This window comes from Protopterus annectens, chromosome 16.part0 (assembly GCF_019279795.1).
Source record: "Protopterus annectens isolate FY-2018-M chromosome 16.part0, PAN1.0, whole genome shotgun sequence".
NCBI classification, from domain to species: Eukaryota; Metazoa; Chordata; order Ceratodontiformes; family Protopteridae; genus Protopterus; species Protopterus annectens.
In genome coordinates, this window is record NC_056750.1 from 641,762,637 (window position 1) to 641,781,497 (window position 18,861).

At 39.3% G+C, this 18,861-nt stretch overlaps 1 protein-coding gene across 3 annotated transcripts in view; it reads right to left on the minus strand.

Annotated features, from left to right (window-relative positions):
- Positions 1-18,861, minus strand: part of LOC122790867 (receptor-interacting serine/threonine-protein kinase 3-like) — a 652,441-nt gene that overhangs the window by 87,146 nt on the left and 546,434 nt on the right. For all 3 annotated transcript variants that reach the window (XM_044058527.1, XM_044058528.1, XM_044058529.1), the window contains 2 exons: positions 16,133-16,172; positions 5,074-5,156 (listed from right to left, as the gene is read on the minus strand). In XM_044058527.1, the coding sequence (XP_043914462.1) occupies positions 5,074-5,156; positions 16,133-16,172 (123 nt within the window). The remainder of the gene's footprint in view (positions 1-5,073; positions 5,157-16,132; positions 16,173-18,861) is intronic.

Genomic DNA, 18,861 nt, shown 5'->3' on the forward strand with positions numbered 1-18,861 from the left:
TGATTTCCACATATTTATGAGGCTTGACAATGTTATAAGATTTTGGGATGTGTTTTGTCTGTTTATTTTATTAGATGTATTTGTGGAGTTCAGGAATAGCCAAGCTTATTGACTGTCTACTGATGATTTAAATACCAGTGGTGCTTTATATAATAAGTCTGAAGAAGTGATCTGTGAATCGTAAAAGTGCTTACTCCGCTGTACTCTGTTATGTATCAGTTTTATTGATTAAAGTCCATATTTTTTAACCGTGGTGACCATTCGCTTTTTTGTTTTATATATTCTGGCAGAGAAAGCTACAAATTGTCTATCTATAATACAGCATTAGGAATGCTTCGACTTCCATTTGATATTTCACCAGCACCTGAGTTATTTCAAATAGTTGATACATTGTTAATTGTAGCCCTTGAAGGTGCTGTAAGCATAACTGATACTCGGTCTGTGTGGGGTCAGCACAAATAAGACATGACAAGAAACTACTACACTTGCTGAACAAACTAAGGTTAATTCCAAGATAAATAAGGGAAGAACGTCTGTACATGTGCCATAGTCAAACATCATACTGAATGAAGCCTGACACAGAAACTGTCAGAGCAGTTGAGTAGCTATCATACCTAAAGAAAAATATGTATTACAGATATTTATAGGAATGATGCAGTATCTTGCACAATTTGTACTTAATATAACAACTGGGCCTCGAAGAAAGTTTTTGGAGCAAAATGTTTACTGGAAATTGAGCTCAAAACAGGAAAATAGTTCTAAAGTGTTCATGAAGTGGCAAAATTAAAATATCATGGTGTGAATAGGACAACTGCATTACAGGTAGGTGCCAGTTAGAATGGTACAACACCTGTGATCCTGTAACAAAATAAACAATTTGTCTATCATTCAAGACCAATTACAGCTACACACATGTGCTCAAGCAGAAAATATACTGTTAGCAATAAAATGTGGATATCAAAAAATCTATACCTCATCTACAATATCCATGTCTCAGGTGCAGAAAGATTACGAACATTTACAAAGTAGCTTAAAGTAGTATGATCAAAAAGTGAAATATATGCTTGTAATGAATTACATATGGCAGGTATGTTGTACAAAACTTCTTACCGGAAGCAGAAAGGATCGTCACTGGAGAATCTATTGTAATTCTACAGTTTCTAATAGTAGAAAAAACATGAAAGGATTCAAGAGATGTACTGATACTGCCTTGGAAATGTAGCAACTGCAAGATGTTACAGTGACAGGCTGGCTTAAACCAAAATCATAAGCAAGGAAAGAGATCCAGTCTTAATTTACTTTAATGAAAGAAAGAAAGAAGTTGTGAGCAAGTGTTAATGTTAAAAGCTGACAAAACACTAGCTAACAATCAGGTGAGAAGACAAGTTCTTCAGAGGACAAATGAATCAAGACTATGAATAGTACAGTACAATGCAATAGCAAAAGCCATAACAATACAGTGGCCAGGAATTTTGCTTCAGACAGAACACGTAGTGGAGTGTTGTGCCATATGTAATGCATTTCATAAAAAGCCAGAGGAAGAGCTGCTAGCATAACTTGTGTTAAGAGAATTGGGGAACTTAGTAGGCAAGCATTTATTTTAGTTTAAATAAGCTGTCTGTATTCTATGTCAAAACCATTACATCATTTGCCCTAAAACAAAATGATTACTGCATCAAAGTCTACATGCTCAAAGCAAGGGGTACACAATGCTGGCATATTTCTAGTATAGAAAAGTCCAGAATTCAAAAGATTTGTGTGCGAGTTGGAATTCATACATATAATTTCTACTCTGCAATACTCCGCTATTGAATACACTCATGGAAACAACAATCCAAAAAGGGGAAGTCTCATGAGAAAGAGTCCTAACCACATGTGATGATTTTAATCTCACAGTTCTGAAATGCAGAAATACTCCATTGCAGATACTCAGTGTCTCACCACCTCACCAGTTAATAGGCACAACATTGACAGTCAAATTACTTAATTCCTAAAAATTATTAATGGCTAAAATCTTGCAAACAGAAGGAAATGTTGGACAGAACTGTGTAAAGACAGAAATACTATTAAGATAGAAAATGCAAGAAGTTACCAGATTTTAAGGCAGTAGACAGAGTAAGAAAAGCCAAAGGAAAGTTTGCAGCCTGAAGATGAAGGTCAAGCAGCTGCAACAAGGTCTTAAGTTATTCGTAGGGGAGATGCACAGCCATATAGGTGGAGTTAAAGACATTTACATGACAGTTACATCAAAAGGAAGAACAGCAATCACAACTACCATAAGAAAAGAGAGACTTGTAGAACTGTGATAGTCAAAAACTGCACAGGAAAGGTCATCTAGCTGTCTTTAGAACTGCCCCAAAGGAAGACTGCATGTCTAGAAACAGCAGCTCTAAAAATATTCTTGATTAGGAAAGTCAGTGAAGAAGTTAAAAGAGAGATACATATGGACATTTTGAGAGATGAATTTGACAAAAAAACTAAAAGTTGCATTTACTGAAATGTGTACAGAGCATGAACAGAAGATCTGATTCAGTGTTATAGTTCAAGACATGCTTAGTATAAATTCAAGGATAACTTAAATGATCAGTATGACAAAAGGCATGCTACCTCACAGAATATATATGAAATAGGTATAGCTTATAACTACAAAAGGGGGATGCAATACATTGGGTAAATATGTCTAAGTATGCTAATGCCTAGCAAAATAAAGTACATGTCATGTGGTACACTCTTTCCTAAAAGCAATCACAGTAAAGACCTTACACAGCACAGGCTAGAAGCTTATCCAAAGTGTTGGTGTTACTTAAAGCAAATCCCAGTGCACACTGAAATGCTACAGAGGTGACTAGCATCACAAGCAGAAATCCAGCCTCTGTACCAGTGGGCAGCTATTCTGTTTTCTCTACGCTTAGTCCACAGCTTGTTCAAGTCTTTAGTTTTAGCCTTTCTTCTAACAGATACAAATGTAGTACAATCTCAGAGAATCACATTCTAAGTTGCCCACTGAATACCAAGGACTGGAAGGATAAGCCTGTTAACAGTGACAGTGGAGAAATATATTCTGTGTGTTATGGCACCTAACAGTATTCCCGCTACTCTGGCATACAGCAACCTCAGACTTAGTACGCACAGTTTAACAGGGTGCAGGATGAACACAGCCCCCTGTGCTGAAGAATGAGAGGGGCTTGCTCTTCTGTAAAAAGTACTTTAATAGTATAAATGCAGATTTTGTAACTTGCTGCCTTGGAGTTGGAAATGCATTTTTTCCACTTGCTAGGCTTGCATTATTGGGTCTCAAACTTCTAATATGAAGATTCCTGTAATAATATTCCAGACTAAACATAATTTTTTATGATCAGTACCAGTAAATAGTCTACTTTACCATGCAAGCATGATTTCAGACTCATTATACACATCTACATTTGCTTCTCCTAGTTTCAGAAAATCAACTTCCCAGACTTTTCATCTACATGTTCTGAATCAACCTTGTTCTACCTACTATTAGTAGCAGCCCTATACAATGGAAGCACCTGCTAAGATATTCAATCTGTAAGCATTACCCCCAAATTAACCCTCCCCTTTTATCAGGGCAGCTGTATGACACAGCAGTTCTCAAATGGTGAGGCTAACCTCCTCGGGAAGGTCCAAGCAAGTCTGAAAATGTTGCGTAAATAAAAAAAAATAAGTATTCTATATTGATCTTATTTTGGATCAGTCTAAATATGGCAAGATAATTGTAATAAATACACATTCAATTGCAAATTAACTGTAAAACAATAGTGTACTACACAAGACTGTATTTATTTTTCAACTGTGTGTGTGTATATGCGCAGGTGTGGGGTGGTCAGTAGTCAGTCTGCTTTTATACAATATGGCATATGATTCTGTTTTGGTATGGTGACGTGCAAAGTACATTTTTGACTTCCAAGGGAGGTTCAAAGTATTTTTATATGGTTTGAGGAAGACTCATTGTGTCACAGTCCAAAAACCTATTATAACAGACAATAACATTTTGTCCCTTTATTTTTGCTCGGTAAGCGTGATCAGCTTCAAGAAGTGCCCCAGTTACTGGAAGCTCCCTGCTCCCCATGTTAATGCTTTCCTTCTGACCACACTAAACTTCATCACAGAAAAAAATAAAGAAAAAAATGCAATGAATAAAATCAAAGCAAACATGAAAATTATATAAGTTTCAGGAAAAAAAAAAGACATAAAACTATATGTCATTTCACAACAGTGTCCTTCTGATAGAAGTAAGGGGAAAAAATCCTTTTGTTTCGGTGCTTGTGTCCAAGCCAACTCAGAGAATGGCACATGTGTTGTAGCAACCAGATATACTACATCAAGAAAAGCAAACAATACAATAATTGCAATGTAAGCATAACATTCTCACATGCTAAAAATTCACCTATGACCAAGTTTATCATTAGAGTCTCAGTGGTCAAGTAAATACCATCCAGCAATGGGCTTTTACATCCCCCAAATTACAGAACACAAGGAAAAGAAAAGCATAAAAATGTACTTTCCAGCTGCTATGTTTGTCCAGGTGCATTCCTGACTCTGTCCTTGAAGATCTTTAAGAAAGCAATGGAAAATTGACACCTGGTATTTGTTAAAGCACCCTATCTGTCTCTGGAGCTTTTTAGTATGCTAAGTATAAGAATAGAGTTTCAGAGCAACAACTATGTGCCCTGCAATTAACAACACTGTGTAGCTCTGAGTACCACTGAGTGAGTACTCTATGTTAGGCTGGAGGTTCCATCACAATTATACTATGTAGAGGCTTACATGAACAACCATTTAACATACGCATAAATAGCATCTCACAGCTACACTTATTAAATGCGTACCAAGAGGTACTCACCCTCACTGATTACAGGTCATATCTCATTATTTTGGGAATAACATCTCTGAAAACAGGCCACATTCTCTACACCATATTCTATGCATATGATTCCTGTATACTGCATCTTGTTTTTTCTGAATTCATACAGTAGGCAGAGTATTAGCCAGTGACCCTCTCACTCTCCCTGAGGACTTCCTATCCCTCAGTTATGGATAAAACCCACTTACCTCTTCTGGCCTCTGCTCCATTGGTGGGGCAGGCACAAAGCGAGGAGGTTCCTCTTGACTAGAGAGCCTCATCGGCATGGACCCTAAACAGAATATGCACTGGTTAAATCTGGCATAATTTCACTTTTTCTTTATTTAAAATACAATAAAACTATACACAGTAAAAATCTGCAAACAAAACGTTCCACAAATGACAGTGAATTCCTACTGACTTCCATTTTCCATCATGTGATCACCACACATGCTCATGAGGTGAATGCTAGCAACGGAGTATAAAAAATACATTATGCTTCTGTAACCACTTTATTACTAAACACCAATTACTTTATTTATGCAATGCATTTATTTATTTTAGACTTCACAACACACTAATACAATAGACTGCACTATAGCAATGGAACAGAAGCATTCTGTAGCTGCAAAATGTGTAAGATGATCAACACTTTCAAAATATTTAACTAAAAATTATAACCTCCCACACATTGATTTTAAGAAAATCACTACAGTGGCAGGTAATTTTTTCTTAATACAGCAATTTTCTTTATACTGTTCATAGCATCCCATAATATTACTGGATGGGTTTGAAGCATACAATTTTTAGGGGGTCAGTGATGCATAAAGGATACATTAATCAGAGGCAGATTAACAATCAGACTGGAACTGACACTTTATCTCATTAAATTTACTTTGCGCATGTGATACACCATGACTAAGAGAAACAGTCAAACATACTTTGGTCTCATGAGGGCTTATACTCCTACATCAGTGGAAGAGAACTGCTCTTCTGAGAACTGTGGCCAAAGAAACAAATGTTCTGCCAATCCATTCAAATGCACATGAAAACTAAAACAGTGGGGTAATGAAGATGAACAGTTACCTGAACGGATTACTTTTGACTGAAGGAGGTAATATTCCCTTTGGAACTCTCCAGTACTTTACTAACAATCAATTCACACAAAATTTACACTGCGTCCTGCTTAGCAAGTAGTTTGAGTGAAATGTCTACATATAACTGAATCTTCCAAATGCAGAGTTTAGACAGTACATATTTTGAACTGGCACACTGATGGACGTAAATACAAAACATGCTTGAAGTTAAAGGTTATACAACATCAGAAAAGCCAAACTGTCTTGTTTACTAAAGGTATTTATTTATTTATTTACTCTTTGTTGACCAGGTTAGATCCAGTAGTCCACAGTCTTTCTTTCAGGGAAAACCCCATGTGTTATTTATAACAAGTAAGGGGACATTTGACCAGGAAACTTTCCTTATTCTTTTTTGATAGGTGCTATGGGACCTTTTACATCAAACTGTGCTACAACCAACCCAGGTAAATGGAACTTCAGTTTAACATCTGCACACTTAGAAGTGCAGCCCCCCCCCCCCATGCTGCATGCAATGTCAGCATTGGAAAATTATTCCAAATACTGGCTAGACAAATATAGTAATCTCTTTTTTAAGGCCCAGCAATTTCAGAGTTAAAATATTAAAGTATGGAGGCTAGGGGTGGTTGCCCATGTTAAAATACGTAGTCTGTGCCTACAAACTAAGTCAACAAACATCCTTGGTTGAGTCCTGTGCCCACAAGTAACATCTGACATAATGCTGATAATGTGAACTCAACTCTCACTCCTCAAATACGTGAACTAAAATGCATAAAGCAGTGGCCATGGGACTCTACACTGTTGCTGCAGTTTCCACAACATTTGGTTATGTGCCTTCTCCTAGTCCATTAAACATGTAGACAGTGCTGGCAAACTCTCATAACCATTCCAGTGTTTGAGCAACGATAGAGTTGAGCCCACAGACAGAACAGAGTCTGCATTACACCTCCGCAATCCGAGGCTTGACTATTAGCTGAAGTTTTCTTTCCAAAACCAGAATGCATGTAGACAGTAACCTGACCTTTGACCATCATGTATCTATGGTGCTAAGGTATGCTGTGCAACTTATAAACAAGGGTATAGCACCTCAGTCTAAGGATGTCATTGCTCCTCTGTACTCATCCCTCATAAGACCAAACACTGAGTACAGTGCTCCCTTCAGTATATACCTGACCAGGCACATGCAACAACTGGAGTGTCTACACAGGTTCCTCACAAAAGTAATGCAGGGTGCAAACAATATGTCTAATGTGCACTGCCTCAAAGCCCTGTTGCTATACTTTACTTGGTATCTTACAGGCTGCTGAGAGGTGATCTATGCCTGACCTACAAAGCATCCTCTAATCCCGCTCTAATGGACCTGTTGCACATTCGCAAAACAATTAGCATCGGAATTACCTGATCTAGGGGCCTAAACTTCACCTGCAATTAAGAAGGACATGCTAGACGGACAGTTGTGTCTTAGAGACTACCTATTCTCTGGAACAAGCTTCCTATCCATGTCATGCAGAGCTCTTCCCTAACCCAATTCAAGTGACTTGGACCAGTTCATGGGGAATCATAAATTTACTCCTGGTCTGGAACCTATGACTCTAGAAGATAGAGGCAGCCTATAAATGTTTGACCACCCATACCAAAGTCTGCATATACTCTATAAAACAATCCTACAGTATCACCCTGCCAGTATTACATTTGGGGAGCAAGGCTAGGCTTAAAAAGCCCCTCCGGGGGGGGGGGGTCATTAACCTACTAATCACCTACGAACCTATTAACATCTGCAAGACACATTATATGTGAGCTGGTAATCCTCACAAAATGCTTTTAAATGTGCATGCAGTGTGTGTATATGTGTGTGTGTGTGTGTGTGTGTGTGTGTGTGTGTGTGTGTGTGTGTGTGTGTGTGTACATGAGTGTACATATGACATGTCAGAAAGGTTCAGGATCTTGACTGGAATTGCTACCTTGCAGAATAAGAGCTATATAAAGTGTAATACTGAGCGAGGAAAAGTTTGCAGAGAAGGTTGCCGATAAAGTGAGAAATGGGGCTAAAAACTACCATGGCAGTATAAGGCTAGGCTTCTTAAAATCCTCACAGAGTAAGTCTACTAAGTACCTTTGAACACATACTAAACAGTGGGATACATACATGATTAAACTAGGCAGTTTGCTAACAGGATGTTGCAAAAAAGTACTTGAACATTCAGGGTGGAGAGGTAGTTGGTGAACCAGTATATACTTATACTGGAGAACTGTATATTTTGAAGTTTCTTTGGAAGTGGGTGGTCAACCTGGACAAAAGTCCCAGCTCTTTCACGATAGGCTCAGCAACTAAACCTTTATATATGTCCCTGTTAATAGAATAAATTGAACGCAGTAGGACAGCTATTATATTACCACCAGGCCTGAAACCATTTTGGCTTGAAGAGAGGATCTTTCTCTACAATGTATGTTAGTATTTGCTTCTAGATGAATTCTCTGCTAATCTTTGGATGCATAGTTGTATGTAAAAAACATGAGAAAACAAATGATAATGAAATTTCTCCACAGATATGGTGCTTTTAATTTATTCAAGTGGAAAGTGATCTCTTTAAATCTCCTCAGTTCCCCTCACTTATTTTTCAAAGATTTGTATGCTTAATGAGCACAGAAGAAAACCACTGAGGAAACACCAGAATTTGTTAATGCTTTATATCTAACATAAGAAGTGACACTGTGTTCGTAAGTAATTCATGCTGAGCACAGCTGATGAAGACTTACTCTATTGCTATAACTCTGATTAACATTTTTCTACATTACAAATTAAATGACATGGTCTGCAATATAGCCACAGTTTTACTAAGTACTTTTGTAGCTGGCCTAAGACATCATCAAACCTTTTATTCACCATGGCTACCTACCTTAAAGGTGCTCCTAACAAAACAGGTTACATTACGTATATTTATGTTTTCAGTTTGTATTGACTTTATAATGGCTACAAAGTCCTTTTAAGTTTACTTTGAAAGGAGGAGCAGATGAAAGGGAAATATGGGATTTGTTCAGAAAGTAGTGACTAAAAGCATTAAGAAAGACAAAGAAAAAGAGATACAGTGGCTGCAACATAGATATAATAATTTTTTTAATGTATATTAATAACTGGATAGATACACATGAAAGTGAAAGAAAGGGGCTAGGAAGGTGGAAATAAACTACAGTTATTGAGAGATATTCTATACTAGTTTTCAAAGAAGGGAACAATGTTTAAATTAGATAAGAATTTGCATCCACACTGGGGTGGATAAATCAAAAGAAGTTTAGAAGGAGTTAATGAGCTAAAACAAGAAAGACAGTTTGAAAAGGAAGCCTTTGTTAATTTCACCACATCTTTGGGCTTTTAATACCACAACAAGAATTGACCCCATTCCTAAGTCAGAGTATAATTAGAGTTCAAGAGATTAGTATTGCTTCGGTCTTTGATGTTTACACTTCTTGGCACCTGCAATGGACCCACAACTGTCTCCTTATGCAGATGGAGTTGCATGTATTGATTATATATTTAAGTAAGATTGTAATTTTTATTAGTCCTGTTGCTTCTACTACTACTGGAACTGTGTCTGGTTATCTTATTTCCATAGCGTTCTTGTTTCTGCTTACAAATCATGATACATTATAACTTTGTGTACATTGGTCTCTATGATACCATAACAGCTGGTGCTGCAATTTCAGTGATCAGTGCTACTTACATCTTTTTTTCTTGGACTATCATATCCATTTTTCTTGCATCTGTTCTTTGAACTGTTAGTATTGGGTGATCCCATGTAATCCAAACTTCATCACTGTCAGTAATACTTAATTGTTCATGTTTCTAATGTGTCTCAGTGACTTCTACACTGCAGTGTTTGCACAAATCCTAGTGCAACAGTGTTGCCATATTATTGCGCCATTCAATAAACAGTTCCTCAAAACTACATGTATCTCACACAAGAAGACGTCAATTGTTTCCAGTTCTGTTTTACAGGACCTACATTTGTCTGTTTCTACTGCTTTTTCTATACACTTTGTAAACCAATATGGACTGTCTTAGGCCATCATTATTAAACTTTCATCTCCTGGTTTAAATTCACCTCTCCATAACCATGTAAAGTAATGTCTGCCTATCATGGTAATGACAAAACTGATCAAGATGACAAGTGAGCAGCTGTAATAAGCTTATCTGTGTACAAGGGTGGTACAGAAGAAATACAAGGGGGTTCTGCTGGTACAATTACATACAAAAGAGACTTTAAAAAGATACAGGTAAATACAGCAACCTTATATTACTGGGAGGTAAGGTGCTGGTGAGCAACTTTTCATTGGATTCACAGGAGTTTTAAGGAAATTAGTCTTGTAACTGTCAACACCTTCTCAATACTTACCCTCAGACAGTACTCACTTTCTCAATGAGGGCATAAGGACAGTTAGCCCCGGGATAAAATTGAGAGTATCCATCCAGTCATCCAGGTTATGTTTGAAGGATGATAATTTATCACACTGCTTAACATGCAGGGGGGCAGCCTATTCCAAAGACAATGTAATGACTCTCTCCATCATATTCAGTTTATCTGCTGGCGAAGATTTAGATACCTGGTTCTGGTGTTTGCTAAGGTATTCAGCTTGCAAAGATAAAGGCGATCAAGGACAGCAGGGTCTCTAATGATATGGTAGGTGAGGCACTGAATGCCCCTCAGAGGTTTAAAAGATACTAAGTAAAGGAATAAAGCTTCTAACTTCCCTTGGTGGCTTAGGGTCTTTAAATCTGAAAATTCTTAGCTACAAACATCTAGAGCTGCTCTAATTGCTTGATATGCCAAGTGAGTTAAATCTTGAAGGAGCCACTGTAGTCCATGACTGGTCTAATCAGTGCTGAATATAAGGGAACAATGACATCTTTAGGTGTAGATGTTATACCCTTGGCTATTGATTGTGTTAAGTAAAAGGACTTTCTGACTGCATTTGCTACATGATGACTGAAGCTGAAGGAACTGTCAACCAAGGTCCCTGACTAAATTTTCACTTAGTAGTGTATAGTCCACACTATATATATATATATATATATATATATATAGAGAGAGAGAGAGAGAGAGAGTAGGTGATGTTTGCCAAATGAAACAATATTACACTTTTCTGCATTTAATTTGAGCCTATATTCAGTGCACCATGTATTAGCTGTGCAAGTTCTTTTTGAAGGGTAAAGTTTCAGAGGTGGTCTTGACCATAACACCCAGTATGTTTGGCAATTATGTCCCTAATAGATAGGGTCAGCCTGTGAATGCTTGATGTGCACCAGTCTATATTATAACTCACAAAATTCCTTGGGGTACAAGCCTATACTGCAACTTGTACAGTTTCTTGGAGTACTGACACATCAGCAAAATTCTGGTAAATCCATTTTAAGCTTAGCTAGGCTTAAAATGGCTCTTGGGCCAATAGCCTCATTGCCACACATGAACCTAAAACTTAGTTGGGCATGACTATTTTGCTGTCACTGTGGTATAATCAAGCACCTGCCACTATTTACAATAATTTAAATCCCTCTAGATGGATACATGGGTTCCCTTCCAAACAAAAGTTAGAAATGTCTGAACTGGCAACCTTCTTTATGAAATATTTTGGGAACTGTAAAAAACAACAATGCACAAATGAACTACTGTTACAGATCTGAAGCAGAAAGTACAGTTTTGTACCTACCATAAATGTAGATGTTCGAAGATCCACATTGCTGCAGTCCTTACACTTGGGTAGTCCGCTGTCCTCGGTCGGCCCGAATATCAAAGTATAGGCTGGCGTCGGGTCAAGCGCATTTGACTGACAACAGAACGTCAGGGTACAAATGCGCAAGACCGACGTCATATCCTCAGTCTTTTCTTGCCCCAGATGTCAGAAGACCCTACAAATAAAGGTCAAAACCAAAAGACAGCAAACAACCAACCAACCACCCTTGCACTAATTATATGTACAATATATACAATATACAATATACACAATAAGTACAACCCAACCCACACAACCACCTCTAACTACAGAGGGAAGGAGGTGGATCTTCAACATCTACATTTATGGTAGGTACAAAACTGTACTATGTTCTTCATCTCACATTGCTGCAGTCCTTACACTTGGGTAGAATCCCAAAGCAGAGGTAAGGGAGGATGGCTAACTACAAGGAAGCAGGAGCTGCCAAAATGCCCTGCAAAACAGCAGTGGCAAAACCAGCCCTGGATTTAGAGTAAAGTGGCAGGTGATAATGCCTAGAGAAAGTATGCATTGAACTCCAAGTAGCTGCCTCCAAAATATCCTTGGTTGCCACTCCCTCAAAAAGCTTGAAGTGGCAGTAGCCCTAGTGGAATGAGGCCTAATCCCAGCTGGAACCTCCTTGCCATGATGGGAATAACAGAAAGCAATGCAAAACCCAATCCACTTAGAAATAGTTTGTTTTGACACAGGCTTGCCCTGAGAACTCAAAGCAAAAGAAACAAACAACTGCTGAGACTGCCTGAACCCTTTAGTCCTGTCCAAATAATAACGCAACTGCCTGTGTACATCTAAAGTGTGCAAAATCTTTTCCCCTTTATTTTGGGGATTTGCATAAAAAGTAGGCAAATGAATAGTTTGGTTTAAAGCCACACTAGAAACCACCTTAGGCATAAAGGAAGGATTAGTACGTAATGATACCCTATCCTTATGAAAAAGGCTCAACCGCCATAAGGGCCTGCAATTCAGAAACCCTTCTTGCAGAGGTAATGGCCAACATAAAAGCAGTCTTCCATGACAAATATTTCAACTCAGAAGTAGCTGCAGGCTCAAAAGGTTGTAGAGTGAGTTTCTCCAACACAAAATTGAGATCCCAAGCAGGAGTAGAGCTCTTCGTGGGGGGTCTTATATTCTTTGCCCTCTAAGAAATTGCTTGAACAAAGGATGGGAAAACAATGGTGGGTTGCAATCATAGTGAGCCAAATTGCTGCAGCATGAACTTTAATAGAAGAGAAAGACAAACCTTTGTCTAGTAACTCAGTAAGATATTGAAGAGCCACACACAAATTAGGCTCAGAAACATCAAAATCTTTTGCTGCACTCCAAAATAAAAGTCTCTTCCATTTGTCTCATGTGACACTTTCCTTGTACTAGGCCTCTCTAGCCAAAATAACATTCAAAACTTGCTGAGGAAGTGAAGGCCCACTATGGTTCAAAACAGAATATGCCAGGCTGTTAGGTGCAGAGAGTGAAGCTTGACATTGAGCAAATGGCTGTCCTCCTGTGACAACAGGTGTGGAATCAAGGCAAAAGGCCATGGGCTTCTCCCGCCAGACTTTCTCAATAATATGTACCAGTGCTGTCCAATCCGGAATCCGATATTAATCAAAATCTTCCTTGGCTTGTCCTGACCTTGACCTTTGGGAGGAGAGACAGAGAGAGGAGAGGGCATACAAAGGCATACACATGAAATTGAAAGAAACAGCATCCACTGGATGAAACCTTGTGCGGCAGCTGATGGTTTATTTAGATGAGCTCCCCAAGCTTTGTCTGAGGCATCTGTCGTTAAAATCTGACCTCTGGGGTCACAGAGAGTCCCTTGTTTAGGTGACATTCCTGAGCCCACCACAAAAATTCCTTTCGAATGCAAGGTATTATTTGAATGACAGTGTCCAGTTCCTGGCAGTGCTGTGTCCATACATTTTTGAGATACCATTGTAGCTTCCTCATATGCAGTTTGGAAGCACCAGAATACAAGATGCCATGAACCCTAAGGCTTGAAGGACTGTCCTTGCAGTCAGCCCGGACTGATGAGATAGTTGATGGAAGTAAAAGGATAGACTTTGTTTGTCCGGGTTAATAAGGCCATCTGGGATGCTGTATTCAGTCTCACACCCAGAAAGCACATGTCCTGAGAGGGTACTAGACTGGACTCACAGAATACCCCAGGCATCTTAGCACTGCTATCACATATTTCAAATGATGAAGAAGCTCTTCCCTCCTTGAGCCAGAATCAGGCAGTCGTCCAAATAAGGATAGATCTGTATTCCTTTTAGCTGAAGAAAGCTATCACTGAGCCAGAACTTTCGTGAACAATCTTAGATAAGCCAAAGGGCAATGCAGAGAACTGATAGTGAGAAGTCCCATCTCGATACTTCCTGCAACTTAGTCTGATAGGAACATGAAGGTAAGCCTCCTTGAGATCCAGTTACCATCCAATGATCTTTGCCCAGCAGAGGTAAAAGCTGCTGCAACGCAACATTTTGAACTTGGGAATGTCCAGATAAGTGTTGAGGATAGATAAATCCAAAATTGGTCTCCACGTGTTCTTCTTTGGTACTAGGAACAGGCGAGAATAAAAACCTAGGCCCAGTTCTGGCATCGGACCGGCTGTATGGCCCCTATTTGGAGTAACAGAGAAACTTGCTTGTGAGCCTCTATTCTTTGTTGAGGAGGAACGTCTGGCATGCCTTTGAAAGGAGGCAAGGTATGGAAATAAGTGTATGATATCCAATACCCATCTGTCTTGGGTGATTAAACTCAATTTTCTTTGCCAACCTTCCTCCCAAAGGTGCTGCCAGACGAGAAGGCTAGCTGAAAAGGTGGTAGGACTGACCCTGCCCTCACCCGAAGACTGTGCAGGAGAACTCCTGTTCTAGGCCTGAAAGAGCCCTGAGCCCTGCCCCCTAGATCTACCCCTAGACGAATCATAAGAAGGAGTAGGCCAATTTCTACTAAACGGCTGGACCTGCAAAAATCTTTAACAGTCTGCATAGACTTAGCCTTGTCTTCCATTTCTTTAAAACTGCCTCAACAGGAGAACCAAACAATACGTCAGATTGCAAAGGAGCATCTAAAATCCTTGTTTTAACATGGTCAGACAAATTCGATCCTCAGCCAGGCATGCCTGCGAAGAACTGACCCAGTGGCAGCCACCGCCTGTACAGCATCAAAACCACATTGCAATTACCCACCTGTTCAGAAACATGTACTAAATCTTGCAACTCTTTACAATCAATACCTTCTGCCAGAGCATCAACCTTAGCCTTCAATTGTGAAAGGAGATAGTTTTGCAACATGAAACTGGCTCATAGCGGAAGAAGTATAAACTTTCTTTCCCCATCTATCCAAGGCTGTCTGCAGGAACCGGATTCTTTACAACAGAAGCCTTACCACCTTTAGGCCCCTGGCTAACAGTTTCTGGAAAGAAACTTATGAGCTTCAGGCACCCTGTAATACCTATCCGGTTTAACAGGAGCAGGAGGCAAAGAATAACAGGAGGTATAGCCAGGATAATTTCCTGGAATCAGAGAAGTCCTGACCTTCCCACTTAAAATGCTCCCTCATGGAATGAAGAGTTTCTGAAAAAGAAAATCCTCAGGAGGAGAAGCAGAAGGAGTAGAATCATCCACATCAGAATCAGAATAAGGAGAGTACTCCTGCAAGTCTTCAGCCGAAGACTCTGAAACATCTGAAGCCTGCTCAAAACTTCCTAGCTCAGGCTCCACCCTAGGTCTCTTATCAGGAGGCATAGAACCCCTAATCAAAGTAATCAAATCTTCTGCCATTTTAAGCATATGCTTCTTGGGCACAGTTCCAGAAGAACTAGGGTGACACCAACTGAAACTGAACCTGGCCTGCCCCTGGGAGAAGCCTTTGAAACAGAAGGAGAGGGCCTAGCCACCCAGGAAGTGAGGGGAGTATAACCTGAGAAGCCCCTCAGCCTGGCCTGAGAGGCCACATCCTGCAATAATAAAGTCTCCACCGTAAAGAACCGTACAGACGGTTCTTCCAGCCTAGGCTTAACTGCTTTGTCCTTGCGCTTCTTCGGAGCATCCGAAAGACTAACCTGGCACAATCCAACCTTCTCACAAGAGCGCAGCCAACAACGCCAGTATGATAATCTCTGCATCTGTTTCCCACAAGAAAAATCACTGAGGCAAGAAAACTAAAATATTCACTTTGAACTACTTCAAAATCAAAATCTCAGAACGCCAACCGCACTTCTGCATCGGACCATGTGACGGACCGACGCCAGCCTTATACTTTGATATTGTGTAAGGACTGCAGCAATGTGAGATGAAGAACATCACTTGTAGATGTACTCTCTATAAAATTTTCTTATCTCCCCATACACAAAATGAGGACTTTAATACTAGGATCACTCAACATTCACTTATGGACAACTTACCTTGATATGTATCCTCCTGCGGGGATGTCCTGACCCGAGCCTGCAAAATCAAAGAACAAATAGCTATGAATGGCAATTCAGATTTTAATATTAACAGCTATAAGCCCCTGTATTCACTAATACAGCAGAACAAGAAAATTCTGTAAGGATATCTCTATTTGAAAATACAATAATTAAACATGTAATTCAAAGAATAAGGTTAACATGATAAAGAACTGGGAGACAAACATCATAAGGTTTCTTGATGCAAGAAATGGTGTATTTAATTTGGAAGTAAGCAGCAGGCAGATGTCAGTCTTCCAGCAAGATCATTTCATCCTTTTGTCATCTCTAAGGTCAGGTGGTCACACTCTCACAGTGTGACCATTAGAGGTGAGCCTGGCTAAGAAAGGGAGCGCCCCTGCTCTTTTCCTACTTGGTTAGCTGATCAAACTACAAGGATGCATCAGTTTGTAAGTCACATCTCACCAAGATTAACTCCTAGCAATGTTAAGTATTATTTATATTTTTGGCAATGGCAACTTACAGGTAAGGGAAAAATGTTTGCTTTCAATAAATGGCTATCCCTGAGAAAGTTGTCCCTGGCACTTTTCTTTTTTTTTGCTAAGAAGGTTTAAAAAGTGTAGCATGTTCATAAAAAAAATGACAGTCTCCTTCAGAGACTTCTGCAAATAATGAAGCATCCTCCTCACCGCATCACATGCTGCAGTTGAGCACTGTCCACCCACTCTTAAAAGGTGAAGCTCTCTACTCTTCTTCAGCTTCCCAGCTGTCACATTAATAGAGAAGAGACAGTGGATGATGAGTTGACTACTGGGCAAACTGTTTCTACAAAATGGATAAAAATGAAGAAAACTCATGACACTGATACTTTAAGACTGCTGAAAGTAAATCTCCCCTCCCTGAACATCAGATCCAAGATGATTTGTACAGCTACTGTAACTCAAGTGGCTCCAGTTTTTGCCCTGGAGACTGTACGTTTTTCCTGTTCCACTTTCTTTAGACCGTCTGCTACTGTGGTGTAGATATCCAGGGTCTACACGTGGATATGACAAGTACTAATTTTACAGCTAAATGAAACATATAAGGATGGACATCCCACATACGGGCAGCAGAAGAAGGGCCCTCAGATCTTAGACGTCCAAGGCTTCTGAATAAAAGGAACTTCAAATTAGTACAAAGGGCTGCAGCATCTTTCAAGGTAAACCCAAATCAATAACACCTCGGTAAATTCCTTCACACACAAAAAGTATTCAAAAGAAGGAGATGATAATCCCATTTATACCAAGTTTCATTACCAATGGAATACAGCATTGATGAGGATGTTGGAGGTTCTTCAGAATTTGTCTACTATACCAAAACTATTAACTTTATGAAGGACTTTATATAGGCTACTACAAAACAATTTTCCCTCAAATAGGGAAAAAAAACACAGCTACTAAAAACAGAGCATCCAAAGTTCCTTGCTATCCCACAATTTAAATACTCAATGATATACATATGAGAAGCATACATCTCAAATTGGAAGCATCAAAAATCTGGACAAGGTCCATGAAAAATAGGTACAAATCTGTACCCTGATTAACATCAAATCTGCATACATAATTAGGTATCCCCACCCACACCAGTGAAATTGTGAGATACCAGCTTTCAAATGCAAACTGAAGAACAGACAACCAAAATATGGCACCAGAGTCCCCCCTGCAGCCATTCCAGTGTCCCATTACCTGGCTATTTTGCCCCATTTACCATAAACACTAATGTGTATACTGCTTTATTTCTACAATGAATATTTGGATTTTATTTTTACATTTTATAGCACAATGCACAAACACTAAGATATCTGCTAAACAAAGCAATACTGTCTCACAATGAAAATAGACTTGGCATTAAAACTTCTCTGCCATTGAAATCCACACACCACATCCAAAGAAAAGGCATCTGACCAGTGGTGGATAAAGATTACTCAAATCAATGGCCCCTTGCACACAAAACAAAAACATACATGTGTTCTTTGATACACCTTTCTGACTTTATTAAATTATATTCCTCGTATAATACAGCACACTTGTTAGATAGAGCGCATTTTAAACTTATTGTTTGAACATTTTTCAAATAGGCAATGAAACAAAATGCATAAACCAATAATGACAAAACTGCCCAATTCAGAACATGTCCATCATAAAAGTCAACTTCAACACCCACACTAGTAATGTCTTTTGATTTTTCCCAGTTAGGAGTTGCCGCAGTGGTACTCTGGTCCACTAATGATTGACAGTGGATTTTTATGGTGTCGAGTTGCCTGCCCGATGCCCAACCTTCAAAGAAGGAACATCCATTCACACTCGCACCTACCTGCATGTCTTTAATGTCACTCGACCACAGGGAGGACATGCAAACTCCACACAGAAGGTGCTCCAACCGAGAATCGAACGGGAGAACCTCTTGCTGTGAGGCGACAATGCTAACCACTGCACCACCGTGGCCATATATATATATATATATATATATATATAGAGAGAGAGAGAGACAGAGAGAATGACAGTAGTGTAAGCAATAGGCATCTTGCACAGGTTCTAGCACTTATCAATTTCCTTTTTTTTTGGGGGGGGGCAAATATTTTGGAAAGTTGTTAGAATAAAATGTTATGTTACCACAATGCATTTCACTGCCAAGTCTTGAACCCAGGGCCCTGTGCACTAGTCAGAGCAACATACCACTATGCCATA